The sequence below is a fragment of the Pipistrellus kuhlii genome, unplaced genomic scaffold, assembly GCF_014108245.1.
Source record: "Pipistrellus kuhlii isolate mPipKuh1 unplaced genomic scaffold, mPipKuh1.p scaffold_m20_p_2, whole genome shotgun sequence".
NCBI classification, from domain to species: Eukaryota; Metazoa; Chordata; class Mammalia; order Chiroptera; family Vespertilionidae; genus Pipistrellus; species Pipistrellus kuhlii.
This window is the reverse complement of record NW_023425515.1, coordinates 66,307,172-66,330,663: the sequence shown is the minus strand read 5'-3', so window position 1 is coordinate 66,330,663 and position 23,492 is coordinate 66,307,172. Positions and strand designations below refer to the sequence as shown.

Genomic DNA, 23,492 nt, shown 5'->3' with positions numbered 1-23,492 from the left:
CAAGGCCCTTCTTTTACCTTTGTAACTTATTTCCTGAGCCTATTTCTTATAGAGCTCACTTCTTCTTCCTCTCTGACTTTCCACGTAAATGTTCTCTTATAGTTTCAATCTTGGCTCTGAACTCTTTCTTGGCCAGAACTTGAGTACAGAGGTTGTTGAACCAAGTTCTGGTCTGACCACTTGTCTAAAACCTGGAGTTATTACTGCCAACAGGTCTTTCCATTTGAATTTAGCAAATCATCACTAAGTGTACAAAAGGCAAAATGTATAAAGTATAAAATGTAAGAAGTATAAAAATAATATAAACTCTTCCTACATAGAATATCAGTTGGGCAAAATAAGAAAATTAGCATATAAAATTGGATTTGGAAGAAACTAACAATTCCTCTATGGTTTTCAATAAAGATTTATTTAGAATACTGATATAATGAAGCATCATTTAAAAACTGATTAGTTGTAATTAAAATTGCAATTGTGTATTCATTTGTTTGCAATTTTTCTTCCAAATAAAAATGGAACCCAGCTGTTGTGGCTCAGTGGTTGAGTGTAGACCCATGAACCAGGATGTCACCAGTTTAATTCCTGGTCAGGGCACATGCCTGGGTTGCGGACTCAATCACCAGTAGGAGACGTGAAGGAGGTGGCCGATCTGTTTCCCCTTTCACATCAATCTTTCTTTCTCTCTATCCCTCTCCTTTACTCACTCTCTAAAAATAGAAACATATTTTATTTAAAAAAATAGAATTTTCTTAAAAGTAGAGAGAACATATCTAATCACACTGGTCTATCACCTCACCTAATGTAGAATCTTGTACACAGTAGATATGCAATAAATACTTGATGAAGGGGAGGAAGAAAAAGAGAAAAGGAGCAAAGGAAGAACCTCTCACAAGAAGCTAATAATACAAATAGGAAGTCTATAATATATGATAAATCTGTCTAAAAAAGTGAGAACAAATTGATCTTATCAAATACAGGAGTAAAGATACTCTTGACTTAGTACTTGTTATAGAAGGAGGCAGAATCATATGACTCCATGGAGCAGTGTGTTTGAATCTACATACCATAAACATAGACATTAGAATCAATAAAAGCTAAGATGTGGCCCTGCCATTTACTAGTTTTACAACATTGGGCCAGTTTCTTCTTCTGGAAACCTCTTAGAATGTTTAATTCTTAGAAGAGACAATGTAAAATGCTCTGCACAGGTCCTGGTACATGGTTGACACTCACTATTTTTTAGTATTCCTTCTCCTTCCATATGCTGTTATACCATACATCACAAGATCCCTTCAGGTTTTGCAAAGGTACGAGAATTAGACCAAAGGTACTAACCACTTTTTTACCTCCTAAAATTTTTCATACTACCTGAAACTCTTAAATATGGCATGTTTTGTGCAGGAAAGCAGCAAATAAAGCTAATAAGCCCAGAGCAGTTACCTGAGCACATTGTGATATAAAAATTTTAACAGTAAAACATTTAATAATTGTTTTATTATTGCTATTGGAAGATATTATGAGTGAGCTTAACAATTATTTAAGTAGGAATATGTTAAAAAACTAAAATTTTCAAAATGCTTCTTTCATTACTAGGAGGGGAAATCAGCAACTTACAAATATATTTAAAACCCTTAAATATATGCCGAAACAGAGTAGATAAAAATAGCATCCTGGCATCATTTAAGTCACAGCATGTTTCTAAGATGATTTTCATGTATAGGGTGAGAAATTATTTCCATTTTAATGTTTTGCTTATTCACCCACTTAATTGCTAGAAGACAAGTAAAAATACATATTGTTTATTCTATAACATACAATTTTAAAATACACTGTTAAACATTACAACTATTATACCTTAAATAAATTCCTGATAACCCAAGATAAAATTTAGAAATGCTCTCAAAACTTGTGTTTATTTCCTTATTTCCCTTTTGTCTGAGTGGAAGTTGGTTATCTACCAAGGGTTTACTCTTCTACTTGTTCTTAGTCCTTCTTTCTCACCCTTGTAATCAAGGATGCCACTTTATCAATTATTTCTACTTACTTTACATCTTAAATCTTTCCCTACCAACATCCCTTAACTACCATCTACTAACATCTCCTACAGCACCCACGAACACAAAGTTATGCTCTGCTCAAACAGTTAAGGCATCATAACTTCCTTCCTTCACTGGTTGTCATGATTTTAGAACAATTTCTAAATAATCCACACATTTTTTTTCCAATCTATACCCATCGTATAGGTGAAACTACTCTGACAGATCAACAGTGGTCTTTATTCATGAAATTCAAAGACTTCTTAAATTTTCATTCTACATGATATTCTCCACTTGAATTTGATTTTCTCAGAATTTGAAACTATCTCCTTATTGATGTTGTCTCAACCCAAGAAATCAAAATGTTCTAATTATTTTCCCACCTCTCTCCTCACTGTTCTTTGAAGCATTATTTTCCTTCGTTGCCATCGAATTACAGATACAACCTGGCATACAGCCAAAAATTCCCATCTCTGACTTTTTCTCTGACTCTCACTTACTCTGCCTTGCTGATCTCTTACTGATCTATAGCTTGAAATGCTACCTCTATAGGCATATCTACCAAACATTTTCTCTAGTTTCAACTTCTCTCTTGAACTGCACATTCAATTTTTCTGACTTCAAAATGAATTTTACTCTGGCATGTCAAACTCAACATGGTCAAAAACAAATTTATCATGCACCAATTCCCAAGCTTCCTCTTTTTCCTCCTATGTTCCTTATATCATTAAGAGCATCACTGCCTTCAGAGTCAACTAGGCTGAAAACCTCAAGAGTCACTTTCACTTCGCCTTTTCTTTCATTCTCTGTATCTGAAGGGTCACCAGGACATTTTACCTCCAAATACCTGCCACATTTGAGCCATACCTACTGTCAATTCTCTAACTTAGCCCTTCATTATATCTTGCCCAGTCTGTTTTAATTTCTCTTGATCATTATTACTACTTTTAAGTTTATTTTCTTTTAATCCTCTTTTGTAGATTCGAGATTACACCACAGCCTTGACTTTTTCTCTGCTCAAAGACTTCAATGGTTCCTTGTCTAATAAACAAAGTTCAAATTCCTTGACAGAGTTGTAAAAGCCTCTTCATCTTCCTCTAACACACATCTCTCATTCCACAATCTCCCTTTACCAATTATTTCTTCAACCTATGTCCTCCACCTCACTGGAATGCAAAGCATACAAATTAATAGCTTGATAGTACCTCCACCATGCTGCATTCTATACCGACTGTTCACCTCTGCCACAAACTATCTCACAGCACTTCATTTATACCATATTATAGCACTTATTGTATTTTATAGGCTTGTATGATTAATTATAAATCTCTATCTCTAGAGTTGGGATATGATAAATGAATGAGGAAATCAATAGATAGTATATAAAGCAACTTTGAAAGAAAGAAGTTGATCCAAAATCTGAATGATTAAAATTTTATACCAATTAAAAGATTACTAAGTGATTAAGGCTTCTGCTACATATATGCCCTATATCACAAGGATAAGCCAAGGTAACTCTTGGAAGGATTCCTTTAAGTTTGTTATTTTATCAAAAGCTTTTTTTTAAAAGTAACAAGTATCACAGCATGGATGGACCTGGAGATTTATGCTAAGTGAAATAAACCAAAGAAAAATACCATGATTTCACTTATATGTGGGACATAATGAACAAAATAAACAAACAAAATAGAACCAGATTCACAGATACAGAGAACAGATTGACATCTGTCAAAGGAAAGGGGGTTGGGGAGGCGGGGGAAGACGTGGATGAAGATTAAGCAAAAAAAAGCAAACAAAACTCATGTACACAGACAACAGTATGGTGATTACCAAAGGGAAAGGGGGTGGGGGAAATAAATGGCGATTGAAAGAGACTTTACTCGGGATGGTGAACACACAATACAAAACACAGATGATGTATTATAGAATTGCATACCTGAAAACTATACAATTTTATTGACCAATGTCACCCCAATAAATTCAATAAAATATTTTAAATAAATAAACATAATAAAAGTAACAAGTAGCAAACTGTAGGATCACTTAATTTAAGACAAACTCAAAACCTAACTCAGTACTAAACAAAACTGCCCACATGCTTATCTATGTAGGCCTACTTGGGCACATGATTCTGCTAACACAGAACAATTTCACTAAGGAAAAGAAAATACGTAAAAAATTATTTAAATATATGGTACTTCCTGTCCCAAGGGCCCAAGAAAGATATTATTCTCAAACACAACAAATAGTTGTATATAATCCAAGCTTCTTTGATTGACAAACTTTAAAATATATTATGGTCACAATGAAATTATAGAAATAGAGAATGAATTATATGCCAGATTTGACAAATGTGCTAAATGCACTGAGGATAAAAGGCACAAAAGGCTGTTTGGCATCATTTTCTAAAGACTTTTAAAACTCAGTAACGTAATTTCAAATAAATGACAAGAACAGTGAAACAAAATTGCATACAGGTACTCAAAATGCTTTGCTCTCTGCCATCAATTAATTATTTTATAATTTCCTGAACTGCCACACATAATCAGTACATTTAGTATCTATTAGATAGAAAATGGTTTCCTCCATTTTTCATCACCTGGCTAAGATGCTTCTGAAAATCATGTTCAGGAACCTCACATTAATAAATTATCACTCCTACCATACTGATTAGCAATCATTTCCTTACCCTCACCTCAGCACTTCTAGCAAGAGTACCATAATGTTGTTCGTAAAGTCAGTGGCCAGCAGAATCCAAACAGACAACTATCTCAACAGTGGCCAGAAAACAAGGGGGCAGTTCTCTACTTTGCTGCCACTGTACTTTGTGTAAGTCTGCATCACAGCCCTTTCCATTCTAAATGGCAATTATGCATTTTTATGTCTGGCTCTGTTGCTGGTCTCTGAAGTCCCTGACAGATTAGAGGTAGAGTTATATCTTATCTAACTTTGCAACCCCAGTATAAGCACTTAATAGGGACATAGTAGGCTCTCAATAAATGTTTTATTATATAGTGCTTAAAAAAACACACCCATCTTTGCAACAGCTTTGGAAAGTGTATTTGAGTTCAAATGCGTATTCACGAGTAATAGTCCTATCATTGTACCAAGTAGAAATGAACTAACTTAAAAGAGTTTGGTGTCAGCTACTGAGTTATACTAACACAGAGAACTAAGGCCAGAAAATATGAGATGCTTTGGGATATGCTACTATTCTTTTCCTCAGTAAATTTACTATGCTAATTCTATGCAACTCAAGTTTTGTTACAAAACACTTTGCATCTTATAAGGAACACAACTGAACAATTACTCTCTTCTCCTCTCAGTGACCTTGCACAGAAAGACTTCCTTCTGAAAACATAACAATTAGAACTGGAATCTCAGTTGGCCATTTTAAATTCTAGAAGTCAAGGAAAGGGACACAGTTACTGGACCGCTTCATATCCCTTAACCCTGCCCTTTACATAACTACCAGATTTTCTGTTATTCAGAAGCTAAATTCATACTATTGCAATTACTTTACAAAACAGTTAGGTGATGTGTCAAGGGATTAACTTTTGGATTACTAGTAAAGTTCCTGATGTAATTACTGGGACAATGTTGAGAATCTGAACTACTTCCTTCATCACTGACAAAAAAAGATGAAAAGATAAACACATGTGAGGATTGCTTGTACACTACACAATTAAATAAAAATATATTTTCAGTTAGTAATGATCAATTCCTTTTTTATTAATGTGCAATAGAATAGTAACAAATATACTGAACTCTTTTATAACGATTTATGTAGTTTCCCTACAGAAAGCCCACGAATGTATTCATAAGTGCACAGAACAATTTTCATCACTGACAATGAAGACAAATGGGGTAAAAACCATACAGTGCACCTTTGCCAACACCCACACCCACATTCCACTAAGTAAAGACTTGAGATAATTGATTTCCTTACAAGTCAAGTTTCTCACATGAAGAGGCTAAACCCAAATCCACAAAAGGGTTAATAAAATAAACAATAGGCAGAAGCTTAGCTATTAAATATCCATGTATATTACCATAAACCATGGTGAAATAATTAAAAGTAGATACAACTTATGTTAACCATAAGTTACAGACCAAAATTAATGGAGATATTTTTTAATGTTTGAAAAAGAATAACTGTATGTTAACTATAGCTCACCGCTTCCTTACATAAATCTTGTTCATTTGCTGTCCTATACAAATTCTGACCACTCAAAGAAGGGGGTGGTGTGGGAGGAGTAACTCCCGGGCAGAATCTGACCCGTTTTTTGTCACTCGTGTAACAGATAAGTTAGAGGAAAACCTTGCATTCCTTCTCGTATACCCAAATAATGATTTCAGCAACGAGTGACCATCAATTGCATACATTTTAGAAAAGGCAAGACAGCTAGTATTGTGCCTGCCAAATGCATGCAATTTTTCCAGCTGCATACTCCTCATTCTTAAGTATCCAATGCTAAAAACCAAAACCTGACCTCAAGCAGCAAGTTACAGTTCTGACACTACGACGTCATTCTGTCTGGACCACTTTAATATCACAATTTGAATAAATTGGCAGAAGCTTAAATAGGTCACACTGAAGCCCAAAGCTAAGGATATTTATCTGGCAAAAATATTCTGGCTCTGCAGTTAGCACCACCAGCCACAGAATGGCAGGCCTATCATTCATCTAACCACCTGTACTTTCCATAAGGATAAATGAAATAAAGTAAATCTTATCACCTTCCTGTATTTGCTAATGCCACTGACAGTGGCTTATTATGGCAAATATTTGCACACAGTTACAAACCAAAAGTAAAGGTGACTGATACTATTTGATCTCATGAAGGCTTTAGCATATCCCTGCAAAATAATACTTTTTAAACCTCCATTTCCACAATAATTAAGTTATCAAGAACCCTGAGTCAAGAAAGATTAGAATTAGCCCCAAATATCTAGGCAGTAAAACCATAAGGTGCTAAAAACATTTAGGGGAAAGTACTATTGCTTCAAAAGCAAGAACTATTAATTCTGGATCTGACATCTTGCTTCATTTTTTCTTGTGAAATTGTAGTTCATCTGAAAGCAACATGCAGAAACCACAGTGGTTTCTGATACTCAGCCCCACACCTCCATCATAAATTTTCCTTTCACGATAAACAATGTGCAATCAAAAGGTTTCCTGTTTCAAAATGGAATAGATGAAAGAAACTTTAACTTTACCATTAACAACGACAAAAAAGTTTCTTAATGAAGATGCTTTATCAAAGAAGAAAATGGAAATTCTCTCAAATACTGCTTCCTCATTTAAGGACTAATCTTTTCCCCCTGTAAATATTCTCAGCATCACACATTGTGGTTGTCATGAATGGTCCATCAAAGACTTCTTAAATTGCCTGTTTGCACTCTTTTGTTATCTAATTAATAGCAACACAGCCTCACACTGGAGAGAACTAACACTTCCAAAGTATTCTATGGCCATGCACCTGACAAAGAACAACCAACAGTAAAAACTTTACATATCTGAGTCATATAGAGGAACTTTGAACCTTGAAGAGTAGGACAAAGGGGGAGAGGGGGAGGAGTCTGCTCTGAATCCAACTTTTCAAAACACAGAGTGGATGTCAAACAGACTAAAAGAGCCAATCCAAATTAAAAGATTGTTGCCACAATAATAATTATTATTAATTACCAGTATAAGTAAAACTGAAGAAGCCATATCCTGGGTGACTAGGTCTAAGTACAGGCACAGTCAGACAGAACTTACCACTTTGTCCATGAGTTTCCAAGTTTTCTCCACAGTTCTGCGATCTGCTGCTGCTTGCTTAGGGGGTCCAACTGCATCTTGAATGGCATCAATGATGCCCAAAATCCGTCCTTTCCGGGGGTTTCCTCCACGACCACCGGGGTTTCTGCCATTCATAGAATTTGCCATCTAGAATCTCAGTTCTTGGAGAGGAAATTAAAAAAAAAAAAAAAAAAAAAAAAAAAAAAGTTAGTTGGTCGTGAAAATACTTATGAGAAAGCAGGCCTGGTTAACTTGCACCCACTCTATCTTCTACATCGATGAGAACAAAACCCAGGGTCCCAGACTCAACTTTTCAAAAGTGTGCGGATTTGCCCTCTGAGTTTCTACACAGTTTAGGAGCCAAGAGCTTAGACTTGCATTTGGGACACTAAAGAGTTAAAAAGGCATCCTTCTCACATTTCAAGTAGGGAAGGCTTGATTAATACCCAAGTCATAACAACAAAAAAAAACTTACACAGGTTTCCTCCAACTGGTTAAGAACACAATGTTCTCGCCCTCTCTCGCCTTAATTCCAATTCAAAAATGCTAGAACCAGAGACCCGGGAAACATTTGTGAGAGCCTTACTCCAAAACCGCACTTCCACTCCGATTTTACCAAGTTACAGAATAAACGTAAAGATTTTTCTACAGAAGCGTAAGAGGCACACATGTCTGTTGTCAACAAAGGCTCAGAACTTGGCTATTCCCCGATAAAACCGCCCATGACTGGACCCCTGAGCAAAGGAGACAGGAACACACAATTCTCTACCAACGCGGTGAGGAGTTCACCCCAAGTTAAGACCCTTCCCCCAACCCACCCCTTCCACCCCCACAAAAAAAAGAACTAGAAACCAACCAACCAACCAACCAACCAACAAAATCCATTTCTAACAGAGAGGGTGAGAAACTGACGAGAGCGGGCACAGAAAGAAAAGAGTTCGCTTCTTTCGCTCCCGGCCTCTCAGCTCCCCCAAAGGGGCTGGGGAGCGTCCAGAGCTTTGTTTGGGGGACGCCCCGCGCCCCCTTCCCGGCTCAGGGTCCCCGCCTGTCACTTTTGGGACCTTCGCTGGGAGAGGAAGGGGGACACGGAGAAAGGACAAAGTATCTCCTGGCGCCTCCTCCAGCGCCCGAGCCCCCTCCGTCCGTGCGTCCCGGGCGCTCTGGGTCCGGCTCCCCAGTGCACGCACCTCCCCGGGAGGGAGTCTGCAACCCCGGCGCCCGCCCGCTCCCTCTCCCCTCCCGGGCCCGGCCCGCGATCCGGGCTTTAATACCCGCTCCGGGCCGTGCCTGCGGCGGCGGCGGCGACAGCTGGGGCCGGGGCCGTCCCCTCGTCCTCGGTGGCCCGCGCCGGGCCGCCCCCGGGGCCCCCGGGACAGAAAGAAACAAACGCCGAGCCTCCGCGGCGCCCCCTTCCCGCCCGGCCCCGCCGCGCCGTCTCGGGCCGGAGACACGCGTGTGCGCGAGTCCGACTCCTCCACACGCAGAGCCCCCGGAGCGCGGGCAGCCCCCGGGCGGACACCAGCGGCGTCCAACGCCAAGCTCGGGAGGAAGGAGCTCCCCCGCCCAGAGCGCGAGCCCACGAGACGGGGAGACGCCACAATTACCGTCAAGACCAATCCACACCCGCTCTGTCCTCCCGCCCGACTCGGGAGGCCGCGGGACGCCGCGGCGGCACTAGCGGGAGGAGGAGGCCACTCGCTGGACACTCCACCCCTGTACTCCACACACACACTGAGGGACGGGGCGCGGGGCGGGGCCGGGGGCGGGGCCGCCGAGGGGTGGGCCAATCGCGTAGGCCGGGGCGCTGCCAGACAGCGCGGGGCGCCAATGGGCGGAAGGTGCCTGTCCTCTCGCAGCCGCCCGGTCCACGTCTTCCACGGTACACAATGGCCCCAGAGGAAGGGCCGCTGGCCGCCCGGCCCAAAGGAAGAGGGACTCCAAGGAGAATGGGGGAGGCTGGTCTCACCCGAGAACGAAAGTGGAAAAGGGAAAGGAAATGGAAAAGATTCAAGGCGCGAGGGAGAGCTGACCAATAGGGAGTGGGCCGGTGGGCGTGAGCGTCGGGGGAGCTGGAGCCCGAGCCAACTGGGGCTCGAAGGCGGGACTTCCTGCTTCGCTCACCTTCCTAGTCTTTTGTCTCATAGCAACGGAGTGGAGCCTGAGAGGCTGTTGCTCCTCTACCTGGGCGTGTCCCAGGCCCAAGAATTTCAGTTCCCTGGGGCTGCCAAACTCTTCTACCCAGGACAGCAGCCACCGAGGTCTAGGCACTGCTTCTTGTGGGCTATCAAAAAGAAAGAGCTAAGGTCACCCCAGCTTCCAAGATGAAGCGGAGACTTCACCTAGACTGTGATTGCCAAACAAAACTTCCTAAATTCCAGAGTGTTTTCCTGTTAACAGTTAATTCTGGAGGGATTGCAGATCAAATATCAGGCTAATGAGAAAGCAAATAGTTAACAACACTGGCCAAGCAGTCTCCACTATTCATGCCAGGGCAGAGAAACAGATAAAGGGAATTGCTAATAAATTGCATTGCCCCTTTCATTGACTAGAAGTTGTCTGCATTAAGTGACTGAAGAGGAAACAGTTTTTATATTTTGTTCCAGTCACCTTCACTCTATGTAGGTTTCTCTCCATCATAAAAAACAAGCTATCGCTGAAACCGGTTTGGCTCAGTGGTAGAGCATTGGTCTGCGGACTGAAAGGTCCCGGGTTCGATTCTGGTCAAGGGCATGTACCTTGGTTGCAGGCACATCCCCGGTAGGGGGTGTGCAAGAGGCAACTGGTCAATGTTTCTCTTTCATGGACGTTTCTAGCTCTCTATCTTTCTCCCTTCCTCTCTGTAAAAAAATCAATAAAATATATTAAAAAAAAAAAAAAAAAGCTGTCAAAGATTCAGAAATAGCCAACGTAAAACCAATGAATCACTGGAGTAGAAGTTGGTAAAAAAAAAAAAAAAAAAAAAAAAGTTTGCAAACCCAAGCATGGAATGAGGCTTGGGCTATACCACTACAGAGCAGCCTATGCAGTGAGAAATCAGTGTCTTCACAATGAATGGTAATTAAGCTAAATTAATGACTAAACTGATTTTGTCTTGTTAGGGAAGCTTCAAAGCTATTCTCCATTTGCTTTTGATTTTAACACACCTTATTGCATCTGCTGTTCTCTCCCAGCACGTGTATTCTCTCTTTCTGTGGCTCCATATACCATTCGAAAGGCCCACATCTGGCTAGTCTTACAAGGAAAAAGCTACTGTGTTGTAACTCTTCTTTCAACAATATTATAGATTAAACACATGCCTTCTATTTTTTTTTTTTTCTGTTTAACTTCAATCTTACCACAGGTGCTACTAAAAGTTACCTTAGATTGTCATGCTTTGGAATTTTCTTTTCTCTACAGTTGGTAGTTTTAAATAAACTTTACACTGTGGGCTTCTCAGAGGTTGTGATATATATTCTTTCTCTAAACTGGTAAAATGTTTCTCAATGGTTCTAACCACTTTCTACCTAAACAGTCATTTTAGTACCATGTTTATTACTATCAAGGATCCCAAGTTCTTATAAACATACTTTACAGTCCTAAATTCAGATGATTAAGATTTGCATTTTATTAAAACAGGCAAAACGTGATCTTTGCAAGTAGTAAGATGATAAAATGTAGTTCAGAAAGTAATTTTGTTTCTTTGCCATTATTTCTGTGCCAATAATTACAGAGTAGTTCCTTGTTTTCACATTGTGTTTATCTACAAAAGTACTGGCCTATCCATATCTCCTCTACCCATACGTATCTCCTTTACTTATAGTAACAGAAATTACATTTTCTGCTGAAACCGGTTTGGCTCAGTAGATAGAGCGTCAGCCTGCGGACTAAAGGGTCCCAGGTTTGATTCTGGTCAAGGGCATGTACCTTGGTTGCAGGCACATCCCCGGTGGGGGGTGTGCAAGAGGCAGCTGATCCATGTTTCTCTCTCATCCGTTTCTAACTCTCTATTCCTCTCTCTTCCTCTCTGTAAAAAATCAATAAAATATATTTAAAAAAGAAATTACATTTTCTAAGGGAAGACTGCAAAAGGAAAGAAACACACACACATATATATTAGATTACCTTTTAAGTAAACCAAAAATATAAAACTGTATGTATAAAGTTTTCAGGATGTGCAAAAACAGTGGCTTTTGGAATATCGCAAGTACATTATTTATATTTATATCTACTAGTAGATACATGTAGAATAAATAAAATACATGTGATAGCAGTGGCATTTCTTTTATATTATTTTTTTCAACTGAAAGAAAAATTACAAGTTTTATGGGATATGTTAATACATCTATGTATATACATACATATACAGAACACACACATAATATCAAGAAGTTACAGCTTCATTCTCAACTAGCTATTTTATTAAAGCCAACTAGAGTCCAAGTTAAGTTCCGGTGTAGCAGGGTTTCCATTTGAGCCCAAAGTCTGGTTTGGTTATTTCTGATGAACTAATGAGACAGTATTCTTCCCTGCAAGCTATTAGCATGAGTTGACGCACATGGAAAAATAAAAACTGTTGAGATAAAATTTCATATCTCAGGTGCCTCCAGTGAAGACACAAGGGATGGAGCATAATAAAGGAATGTATATGAAGGGGCTAGAAAGAACATATAGAAATGTTTTCATTAGAGACTTTGTGATACTCAGAGCATAAGCAGTAGCACATCAAGGTGACAGTTTGCTAGAGAAATACTCTCCTCATTTCTAAACGGAAAAAGCCAATCTCCAACAGGGTGTGGCTTAGCATGAAAGTAGCCTCCTTTGGCAGCATGGTGATTTGTAGCCTACAGTGAACTTGGATTTGGCATTTTTACATGAGAGGCGTGTTTTCCTGGAAGATATTACATGCAGCAGAATGATGAGACAGTTTACGTAAGAGTCTTGCAAGCACCATAGCGGGCAGTAGGTGATTAATAGAAACAAAATGATCATAAGCACATGTGAGACCCTGCCCCCAGAACTCCCAGGAAAGATTGGGAGATTTTGTGGCAGAGGTACTGAGAAATTTTGTAATGGTATCTATAAACCCCTGCAATTTGAGCATTAATACTTGACATTAGTATTTGTATTCACAGAAAATAAAGATGATTACAGTCTTAAAACAGGAAAAAATGTTTAGAACACAACTATTTGGGGAAGATATTTAAAGTGTTTTCGTTCAGTTCATTTTTTCTTTTTTCTTTTCTACTTTCCCCAAACTCACAGGTGACTTGTGCTATTGAATATGAGTTGACTAAATAACAAAGCATTCCAATAATTTATTTGATCCATAAAAACTAGTCAAAAAACATTTGCTGAATGAATAAATTGGTTATTTAAGGCTATTGCCCAGGAAGCATAAGCTGTCTCTGTTTCTGTCCAAATTCACATATTAAAGAGAAATAAGAACATTAAGGAGAGTAATAAATTTCCAACTCTCCTTAAGAACACATACTAATAGCTGCCAGTGAAAGATGTTGACCTATGTATGGATCCATCAGATATAACCACACTCTGTGTATTGGTTTGGGCTCAACTGGAATTCTTGCTTAACAATAACCACAACACAAAAATAACAATGACTTAAGATAGAATCTTATCCTTCTCACACATGGAAAAAGTATGAAATGTTGGCTCCATAATTTTCTCCTGTATCACCCCAGCACCTGGATTTCTACCCTCAGAATCACCTTATATTCCAATATGGCTATTGATGGTCCAGCTCTTACCACTGATTTTCAGGCTAAAAGTTAAGAGAAAAGGTAGAAGGGTACATTGAACTTCCAGGTAAGTCAATTCTCTTCAATTTTCAGAAAACTCCCACAAATATTTAGCTTTACTATCTCAAAGCCAGAATTCAGTTCCATGGCCAAACTTAACTACAAAAATGTCTAGAAGACAATGTGCTTTCTATTTTGGGAAGCAATATAACCAGCTAAAAATCTGGGTTTTGTTTAGTGAGAGGAGTGAATAGATGTTTGGCAACAAACTAGCAAATCCTACCACAAAGATCTTGTTCTACAAATTAAACCTATGATTAATAGATCAGTTAATATATATTATATAGAGAGTAAGTTATCAGTTCCTTAACAGATATTAGCATCTGCTATTACCAGACACACACACACATATACACACATACATATATGCCTAAAGGTTTCATATATGTAGTACATATATAACTTTCTTTATAGAATGTGGGCTCAGTAATCCTAAACAATTCAATATCACAGGGTGCAAAATTAAGTATGCAATTGCCTTAATACATTCCATCCTAAAATTTATATCAGATTAAACAATTATACATCTGGAAAAAAAATCTTCATAATCACTTTTTTGTGATTTTTTTACCTAGACGATTAATTCCAAGATAATAGTTTTCAGATAATTATTTATTTGGCAGTTGTTCTTTATAATCAAATAAAAGGATTTGTGCTAAAAATAAATACTTCAAAATTTGGAATAAACTTACTACTTTGTCTCAGGTTTGTATTCCTTTGTACCTCCATTGCATTATTCATGTTTCATATTACATTTTTCATGTTTATTTAACAAGCCTTGATTCAGAAAAATATGGATAATTTTATTTCCTCGCAAACATTTGTGTGAAGAACATAAAATTTGATACAAGTCACAATGTAATTTATCTATAGTCCTTATGCATTTTGATGTATACATATTAATAAAACATTGAATTTTTATTTTTCAATTAAAATATAAAATCCAAATTTCAAGGCCAAGGGGGATCTTGGTACTAATCACATCACTTGGTTTTTAGCAGATCTGGAATTTGACAAATTTACCCAGGATAAAAAAATAAATATTAAACTCAAATTTATAGGAGATTAATGTATAGTATAAAAATATATGATTGTGTGAGAAACATAACTGCTAATTAGACCACTATTAATATAGACCAATTATATATTTATTTTTCTACAGAAGAAGCCAAATTAAGACCTGAATTTTATTTTCTCTCTCTCTCTCTCTCTCTCTCTCTCTCTCTCTCTTTCTCTCTCTCTCTCTCTCAATCCTCACCTGTGGATAATTTTTCCATTGCTTTTCAGAGGGAGGGAGGGGTGGGGGGGGGAGAGAGAGAGAAACATCAATGTGAAAGAGACACATAGAATGGTTGCCCCACTCCATGCACCCAGACCAAAATAAATGTAAAAATCAAAAGCAAATAACAGTAATGTTAGTAGAGATCTATTATAGTATTATATGTTCTAAATCTAAAGGAATCTTCTCTACTGGTTTACAAGTTCCTCATTCTCAATGTAAACCGTTCTATTTTAAGTATTTTGATTGTTTCAGTACCCAACATCTATTGGCATTCAACCTTATCTTATCACCCCTGACTAGACACCAAGGAATAAAAGGTGACTAAACCAGTTATTATTTCCAAGCAGAAAGCAGGCATCATAAGTAATCATTATAAACTCAACTGGTAAAAGCAGCAATTTCTTTAGGCAGAGGTCATTATGAGGAAGGTGCTTAACTTAGCTTCAAAGAAGTGATTACAAAGTTGAGACATAAGATAAATTAGATTAACAGTTAATTATAAAAGGGCCAAAAGACTTTTGACTAGTAGTCAAAAGACTACTAGTCAAAAGAGCAAAAGCATAAAAGAAAGAAAACAATTACATAAGCATAAAAATTAGTGGATCCATTTTGAGGGAAGTAGATAAACAAGAAACAAAAGTGGCAAGAGATTAATAAATTAAAAGCAGACCTCTGGTGTCCAATTAAAAAAAAACTTGGATTTGAACTTTTTTATGGAAACCATCAAAGGGTTTTAAACCAGAGCAGAGTAGATAGGATTAGATTAAAAGAGCAAGGGAGATGACATTGTAACATTTATATTTCAGAATATTCTCCCTTATGGTCAGATTGATAATACTGGTAGATTGGAAACGCATAAGACTGTAGGCAAAGTGGCCAGTTAGGCCATATGCAGTAAGTGATGATGAGAACCTACAAGTGGGGCAGTGGTACTAGAGGTAAAACACAAGTGGCATGTTTGAGGAATATTGGGAAAAGTTGTTTCCAATCCTATCCGCCCCTCAGAATAACAAATTTCCAGGCCCCACTCCCAGAGATTCTGATCTGAGCCATCTAAGTGTTAAAACTCCCCAGATGATCCTAATTAGCAAGTGAGGCTGAGAAACCGATGAGTTAATTTTGTCACTGATAATTACATAAATATGAAAATTGCAGAAAATGAAGGAGACAGGAGTAATAGTCAATCTCCCAGCTTTAATGATTTGGTAAAAGATAACTTCAACAACCAGCATAGAGACTAACGGACAGCAGTCTATTTAGGGAAAGGGAGAATTAATTTTTTAAAAAATAAGGAATCTATCAAGTTAGCAGAAGGAATTTTTAGTTAGATAATTGGATATATATAATTATAGTAATAGGTTTGGCAACATTGACAGGTGAGTAATTCCTGAGAGTTACAAAGTCACGAAGAGAGGTTATATAGGGAAGAAGAGCACCAAGTTTACAGTTGAACACCGAGGATCAAAATTCAAAGAAAAGCAGGGGGAAAAAATGGATCACAAAAGCAATCAATTCAGTATGGTATACTGGGAGTACACCATTTCCATGGAGCAAACAACATTTTCCAATGTAGCAGAGGGTCCAATAATAAAAATTTTAAAAATTGCAAAACACATTGGAGTTAACAATTGAGAAATTATTTATGAGTCAAGGTCAATTGAAAAGTGGGTTGAAAAGAATGGGAGATGAAGAACAGATTGGTTGTAGTTGTTTGTTTGTGTGTGTGTGTGTGTGTGTGTGTGTGTGTGTCTGTGTGTTTTAAGAAATATTGTATGTACAAGGATAAAGACAAGAATTCAGAAGTATCTGTAGATGACTGCAGAATCCAGTAGAGTTAGGAAGGGCAATATTTTGGAATGAGGGAAATTTAAGCATGTGTATATATAAAGAGGTACATTTTAAAAATAGAGATTAAAGGGCATCTTATCCTATGAGAATAGAGATAAGTATACCACTGAGAATAAAAAGGGGTAGACATGCCGAAACCAATTTGGCTCAGTGGATAGAGAATCATTCTGTGGACTGAAAGGTCCTGAGTTCAATTCTGGTCAAGGGCATGTACCTTGGTTGCGGGCACATCCCCAGTGGGGGGTGTGCAAGAGGCAGCTGATCAATGATTCTCTCATCGATGTTTCTAACTCTCTACCTCTCTCTCTTCCTCTCTGTAAAAAATTAATAAAATATATTTTTAATAAAAGGGGGAGACATGAGAACATAAAAATAATATATATACATATATATAATTATAAATACATTTCTAAAGGTGGTAAGAAGTCTTGAGTGATCACGCTTGATGGTTTCCACCTCTTATAGATGTAGCAGACAAAACTGTATTCTCAAATGGAAGGGAACTTGAGGAGAGTAGTGAAGGTTTTGAGTTGAAGAAAACCAAGTAGATAAGGAAGAGAAAGATGAGAGTACATTAGAACTCAGAATAGTTGATGCCAAGTGGAAGAAATTATAAATTTCTTTAATAGGCTGTTGGGGAAGAATGTATTGGGGTGACATTGGTTAATGAAATTACACAAGTTTCATGTGTACAATTCTACAATATGTATTGTGTGTTCAACATCCAATAATTAAATATATTTAAAGATTACATTTTTTTACAGGAATTTTTCTTTTCCAGTTATGAGAGTGAAATAGAAAATGAGATATTTTCTCATATTTGTTATAAAGAGATTTAAAATGTTTATGATAAATATATTTTTCACAAAATAATAAAACATTTAAAAACAACTTAAATTCACTTTTACTATTTGGAAATGTATGGGTTGCCTTAGATTATAAGAGTTTTATTTGGTTTTATCCATTTGTGTATAACCACTAATTAACTTTATGTATGCCCTTTTACACTACTAGTAAGTGAAACAGTAATCATCTAGAAAAGAAAGGGGTCTTAGAAGATGACATACAGGGCACACCAAAGGCAACTTTTTAAACTACTACATCCCATTTTAATCTTTGTCTATGCATAAAGGATATATATTCAGTAATCAGATTGATTTCCAATACTGGGCCCTGAATGTTGTCGAAGGATCAAAAAGGGCATTAATTAAGCCCCAGCTCTCTCATTCATCATTGAGAAGAATCGACAGTTTTAAGTCCATCACCAATGCTCTTGTTAACTGTCAACATCTCTCAATAGACATTTTATCAGATTTTTCCATTTATGAAGTAGATTTCTGATGTTTTCAATTAGGCTGGACCTGGATATGATAGATATCATCTGATCATTTTTAATGGTTACCCCTTTTAGCAGTCCTCACATCATAGCCTCCTACATATTTGCATGAACAAGTGTATGTACACACACACACACACACACACACATTTATGTGGCCCATATGACCAAGCCTGCTTTACTTAACCAATCTCAAGTTTTCAGGACTCAGCTGTCTGTGCACTTTAATATTTACATTTACCCACATTGCACACAATGAATTCAGATTGTATTCAAGTTTTGCAGGCAATCTTCTATTTTCTCTCTCCTCTCCAATTCTCTCTTTTTTTCCTCCTCCTTCTACCCCCAATTGGCTGGTAGAAAAATTATGACAAGTTTTTCACATAGTAGGTGTATCTTTTTCCAAATAGGTGCATTATTTCAGAATAATGGATGTCTTCATTGGGTAAAGTTTTATGAAATGCCAGGCTTGGGAAGTGTTGATGCTTTGGGTTACATGCACCCTCCTACCACTACTCAAACAACTTCCAGCAGGAAGTCACCTGCTTCACTTATATAATACATTCTTTGTCCCTGTCATGTTGTGTTTTTGTTTTGCCTGTTGACAAGAAGAAAGTGTCCATTTCCAACATTAAAAGGGAAGATCAGGAAGGCTTCATGATGCAATTTAATCCTTGGTATTAATTAAAAAGCAGGTGTACATTTTAAATACAATTTCATGGCCAGCAAGGAAGGTCGAGGAGCAGAGACCTCAGTCAGGAGATATATGCAGAGTATAGTTCTACAATAATGAAAAGAGATATTCAAATGAATATACTTAGAAAATACAGATCTTGCCGGGACCGGTTTGGCTCAGTGGATAGAGCATCGGCCTGGGAACTGAAAGGTCCCAGGTTCGATTCCGGTCAGGGGCATGTACCTTGGTTGCTGGTGCATCCCCGGTGGGGGGTGTGCAAGAGGCAGCTGATCGATGATTCTCTCTCATTGATGTTTCTAACTCTCTATCCTTCTCTCTTCCTCTCTGTGAAAAATCAATAAAATATATTTTAAAAAAAGAAAAAAAAGAAAATACAGATCTTACCAGCTACAGTTGCATCTAAATATGAAGAAAAATTTAAAAATATAAGGCAGCATTTTGGAATGAGTCCTCTGGGAAGTGACTAGTGTGATAAATAAAATTGATTTTCTACTCTTTTCCCCCATGCTCTCTAAATGACCTCTTTTCAATTTTTCATCTTACTCTCACAAGTCACCAGAAGATTTCTGATGAGGCAATCAAAATTATGAACACTGATTTTTTTAATGTACACAAAAGAATAAATAAGGGGATTACTTGAGTTGAATGTCAATAGCAGAGATAGAGAGAATTAGCTACCACCTGCTAAAGTTAGTCAATATTCTAAAGAAGCATTAAAATGTTTAAAAATTTTGGGGGGGAAATAACCACCTCAGCAGTTATTCCCAGTTGCTAAATCTCTTCAGTCTTTTTTTCCCCCCTAGTTACAAATAAGTTTATGAAAGAAAGAAAATCTGCTCATACCCTACAAGTCTCTTTTCTTTTCCCCCTTTCTTGCTTACTAAGTTTTTAAAGCATTAAACAATTCTACTGTTGCATCAGTGTATATAAAGACTAGCCAGATAATTTTTGCTCTGGGTCAGGGGCAAAATAATTCTTGCATGAAATTAGATATTTCTTGACAGAGCTAAAAATAACAAACTGCTTGAAATGCTATCATGGCTCATTGCAGCTTTCAAGTAAGCTTCTTTTCTCAGTTCCAGAGTGGATGGCATATCCTCTGTCTGTTAGCTGCAATGCACCAGCTAAGAGGACACATTTCCTCCTATCTGTGGATATTGACAGAGAATTGCCACATGTTTTCTCAGGGGCTATTTAATGTTGGTAGGAAATAAATGTTATTGTGGAACTGAGAAAGCATATGCACAATTAAGCCATGTTATTGGTAGAAAGTGAGCAGAACTATGTTATGTCTCTGGAGTTACCTTCATACAGACTGTTAATTGGCCTCTACTGGTTTATTCAACAGGTATTTGATATAAGCACATAATTATAGTGCCTACTATAAAAGTAAGAAATAATTGGGTGTTTATCTTGGGCAAGAGAAGTGAGGGAGGAAGTAAGCTAGACTTTCAAGGATGTTGAATGAAGAAAGTATAACACACAGATTAGGGTTAAATGTTTAGGAATAGAGTGCAAACAGGAAGCATAACAAATATTGAGGTTAATATGTCCAAGTGAAGGGGGGAAAAAATGAGCTCCTATGCCAGAAAGTTCACATAGAAAATGACAAAATTCAAAAGATAATGAAAACTGTCCTGGCCAGTTTGCTCAATGGTTAGACTGGCAGACCTTTGGACCAAAGGTTATGGGTTCAATTTCTGGTCAAGGGCATGTACCATGGTTCCCGGTGAGACCCCTGGCACCAGTTGGGGCGAGTGCAGGAGGCAGCCAATCAATGTGTCTCTCTCACATTGATGTTTCTCTCTCTCTCTCTCTTTTCCCTTTCCCACCATCCCTTCCACTCAATCTGAAAATCAATGGAAAAAATACCCTCAGGTAAGGATTAAAAAACAAAAAGTAATGAAAACTAAATTATAAGAAGTTTTAAATGATATAATTTGGAGTTTATGCTAATTCAGTAGTCAAAAGGGATTTTAAGAGTTACTAAAAAGAATAAAGGTAAGCCCTGGACGGTTTCGCTCAGTGAACAGAGTGTCCACCTGTGGACCAAAGGGTCCTGGTTCCATTCCGGTCAAGGGCACATACCTGGGTCGCAGGCTGGATCCCCATTAGAGGCTGTGCAGGAGACGACCAATCCATGGTGGTTCTCTCTCATTGATGATGTTTCTATCTCTCTCCCTTCCTCTCTAAAATCAATAAATATATATATATATATATATTTTTTTAAAAAGTAAAGGTAAAATAAACGGAGTTTTCAAAAAATATTTTTATTGATTTCAGAGAGGAAGGGACAGGAGAGAGAAAGAAAAAAAAATCAATGATGGAAGAGAATCATTGATCAGCTGCCTCAGAAGGTATGGGGGCAATCTCTGTATCTTTTTTCCAATTTTGCTGTGTAACTAAAACAGCTCTAAAAAAATAAAGTCTTAATAAACCTGATGCTCAGTTATGAATACTATTGAAGATATAGTCTCATTACAGAATATAATTGAACTTGGTTATTTCATAGATTGTAAGTTAATTAAGGCAACCGACTCTATGCCATTAGTTGTAGTCTACCTGCTCCTTTATTTGTTTAAGCTCAAGCACATTTCATTCAAAGTGAGGTTATTATTCATGCATGGGGACAGAAGGTATTTTTTACCCATCCTTTGACTGAATAAATAAAACTCACTATCCATCAGTAAAAACATCCACACATACATACACACATACCCACACTCTATGTAGAAATAGGATCATTTACCACACAGCAGTCCCCAATGCAAGAAAATTTTTCAAATACACTTTAAAGGCCTTTTTTTTCTTTTGGATCAAAGGAAGAGGCTTCAAATCCACTTCAGATAATTTATCTTACTAATTAAATTGAACATTTATGTAACACAAGACACCTGATGGCTGAATGGAAGAGCCTATTAGAGATGCCTCTACATTTTTCTTGAGGTCTCATCAAAGGGTAATCTTTAACAAGAGATATAAGAGAAGAAAAATATAATTACTTCATAAATAACACATAATTATAGACATGTGCTAAATCAGGATTTGATAAGAATATTCTTATTCTGTATAGTTTAGGTTTATGTTTTTCATACATGGCAACTTCTACTGTTTAATACTTAACTAGTTAAGGAAGTTTGTCACTGTGGAAATAAAAACATTTATTTGAAGTCTAACATGGAATGGATTGGATTTAATCTAAAGATTTCTTAATAATGCTTGAGTCATAAATCCATAATAAAATTTAAAAAGTTAATCATAGTCATTAAAGAACAATGTGTGAAAATAAGTATTTAATAAATTCTAGCTTGTGCAAAGAGTGAGAAAAATGGGGAGAGTTAATGAGAGTGAAGGAAACTGCTTTATATAAGTGTAAATTTAATTAAAAACCTGATGTAAAAAAAAAAAAAAAGCTTTGGATTAAATTAGGCCAGAAAAGTGCAAGTAGACTTGAATTAATAACTTTTGATAGCACAAGAAAGACACAGCAGTGAAAGAAATGAGCTATGAGTGACTAAAATTAATTGTGGAAATTGGTGGTTCTTAGACTTCAATGGTACTTACCCTGTGAATAATCAGAAACCAAATTCATTTATAGTTTCTGATGTAAAGATATTAGGTATACAGAGAGTCTATAGAAGAATATTCTCTGGTGAGGATGAACAACAACGAAGAATAGGTCTTTGCTTTTCTTCTTCTTTTTTTTTCTTTATTGATTAAGGTGTTATTTATGTGTCTTATCTCCGCATTGCTTTCAGCCTTCCCCCATGCCCTCAACCCCCTGGTGTCTGTGTCCATCAGATAGGCTTATATGCATGCATACAAGTCCTTTGGTTGATCTAGGTCTATGCTTTTAAGAAAATTATTATAAAATTTTAGGATGTTACCTAAATCTATAGAGTATTTTTGAAACTTCTGAGAAAGCAGATTCTATTTCTTAGAAGCTATAATGTTTGCATGAGATGCAAAACCATTAAAAAGGGGTGGTGGTGGTGGGGTGGGGAGAGACAAACCTCACTATCACATTTGCATTCCAAGAACATTCAGCCCATCTGATAACCTGCTTAAAGAAGTCAGACTTCGGGCTGCCTGCCTGTGGAGTCACACAAGGTTAAGTGCCTACCACATTTCATGATATTCATTGGCCAAATGACAACAATGACAGTAAATTTGAGCTGATATCCTATGGCAGCAACAAAACAGGAAAGGAAGGAAGGAAGGAGCATTCCAAGGGCAAAAACAATACAGCAAATATCCTTTTATAGTTTTCATGGAAGCCTGTGACTTTGTTGTTAACATGTAGATACCGTCCATTGTTAAGTTAAATTGGCCCTATGCCACAATATCTTAACAAGTTAAGCTCAGGCAAACATTGACTACAGTTTTCTTTGATACTTAATGCTAGAACTATTTTTTCTTACTTTTAATTTTTTTAGATCTCAATAGCATACATCAAGAATCTGTTGTTCTAAATTCAGATATATTATTGAGAAATATAAAGAGTAACTTTCATAACCATTTACTCATACTTAACCTAACATAGCAGGAGAGCACAGGTGTGTGTGTGTGTGTGTGTGTGTGTGTGTGTGTGTGTGTGTAGGTATGGAAGGAGTATCTATTATAGAAGACATTCAAAGACAATATTGGCACATTTTGATGCAGTTTATATCATTAAATAAATAACAGGGATTATATGTGAACAATTTAGGTAAT

General features: G+C 37.2%; 2 protein-coding genes across 6 annotated transcripts in view; one reads left to right on the top strand and one right to left on the bottom strand.

The window, feature by feature from the left end:
• CBLB (Cbl proto-oncogene B) overlaps positions 1-9,569 on the bottom strand; it is a 212,556-nt gene extending 202,987 nt beyond the window's left edge. For 4 of the 5 annotated variants that reach the window (XM_036448716.2, XM_036448718.2, XM_045584017.1 and 1 more), the window contains exons 1-2: positions 9,426-9,569; positions 7,801-7,982 (exon numbers count right to left, since the gene is read on the bottom strand). In XM_036448716.2, the coding sequence (XP_036304609.1) occupies positions 7,801-7,968 (168 nt within the window). In that variant the 5' untranslated portion in view covers positions 7,969-7,982; positions 9,426-9,569. Of the gene's footprint in view, positions 1-7,800; positions 7,983-9,092; positions 9,244-9,425 lie in introns of those variants that run through there. The other variant, XM_036448717.2, reaches the window with a different exon arrangement.
• LOC118722956 (basic proline-rich protein-like) lies at positions 8,365-9,499 on the top strand. The gene is made up of 2 exons (XM_036445114.1): positions 8,365-8,476; positions 8,787-9,499. The coding sequence occupies exons 1-2, from the start codon at positions 8,365-8,367 to the stop codon at positions 9,497-9,499; spliced, it is 825 nt and encodes a 274-aa protein (XP_036301007.1).
• Positions 9,570-23,492: the final 13,923 nt, after the last annotated feature.

Excerpts from the sequence above, each read along its gene's own strand:
- LOC118722956 (XM_036445114.1), top strand. The coding sequence starts at position 8,365 with ATGCTAGAACCAGAGACCCGGGAAACATTTGTGAGAGCCTTACTCCAA. Across the intron at positions 8,477-8,786 it reads AAAGATTTTTCTACAGAAGC|CTCCCCCAAAGGGGCTGGGG; the intron begins GTAAGAGGCACA and ends CCGGCCTCTCAG.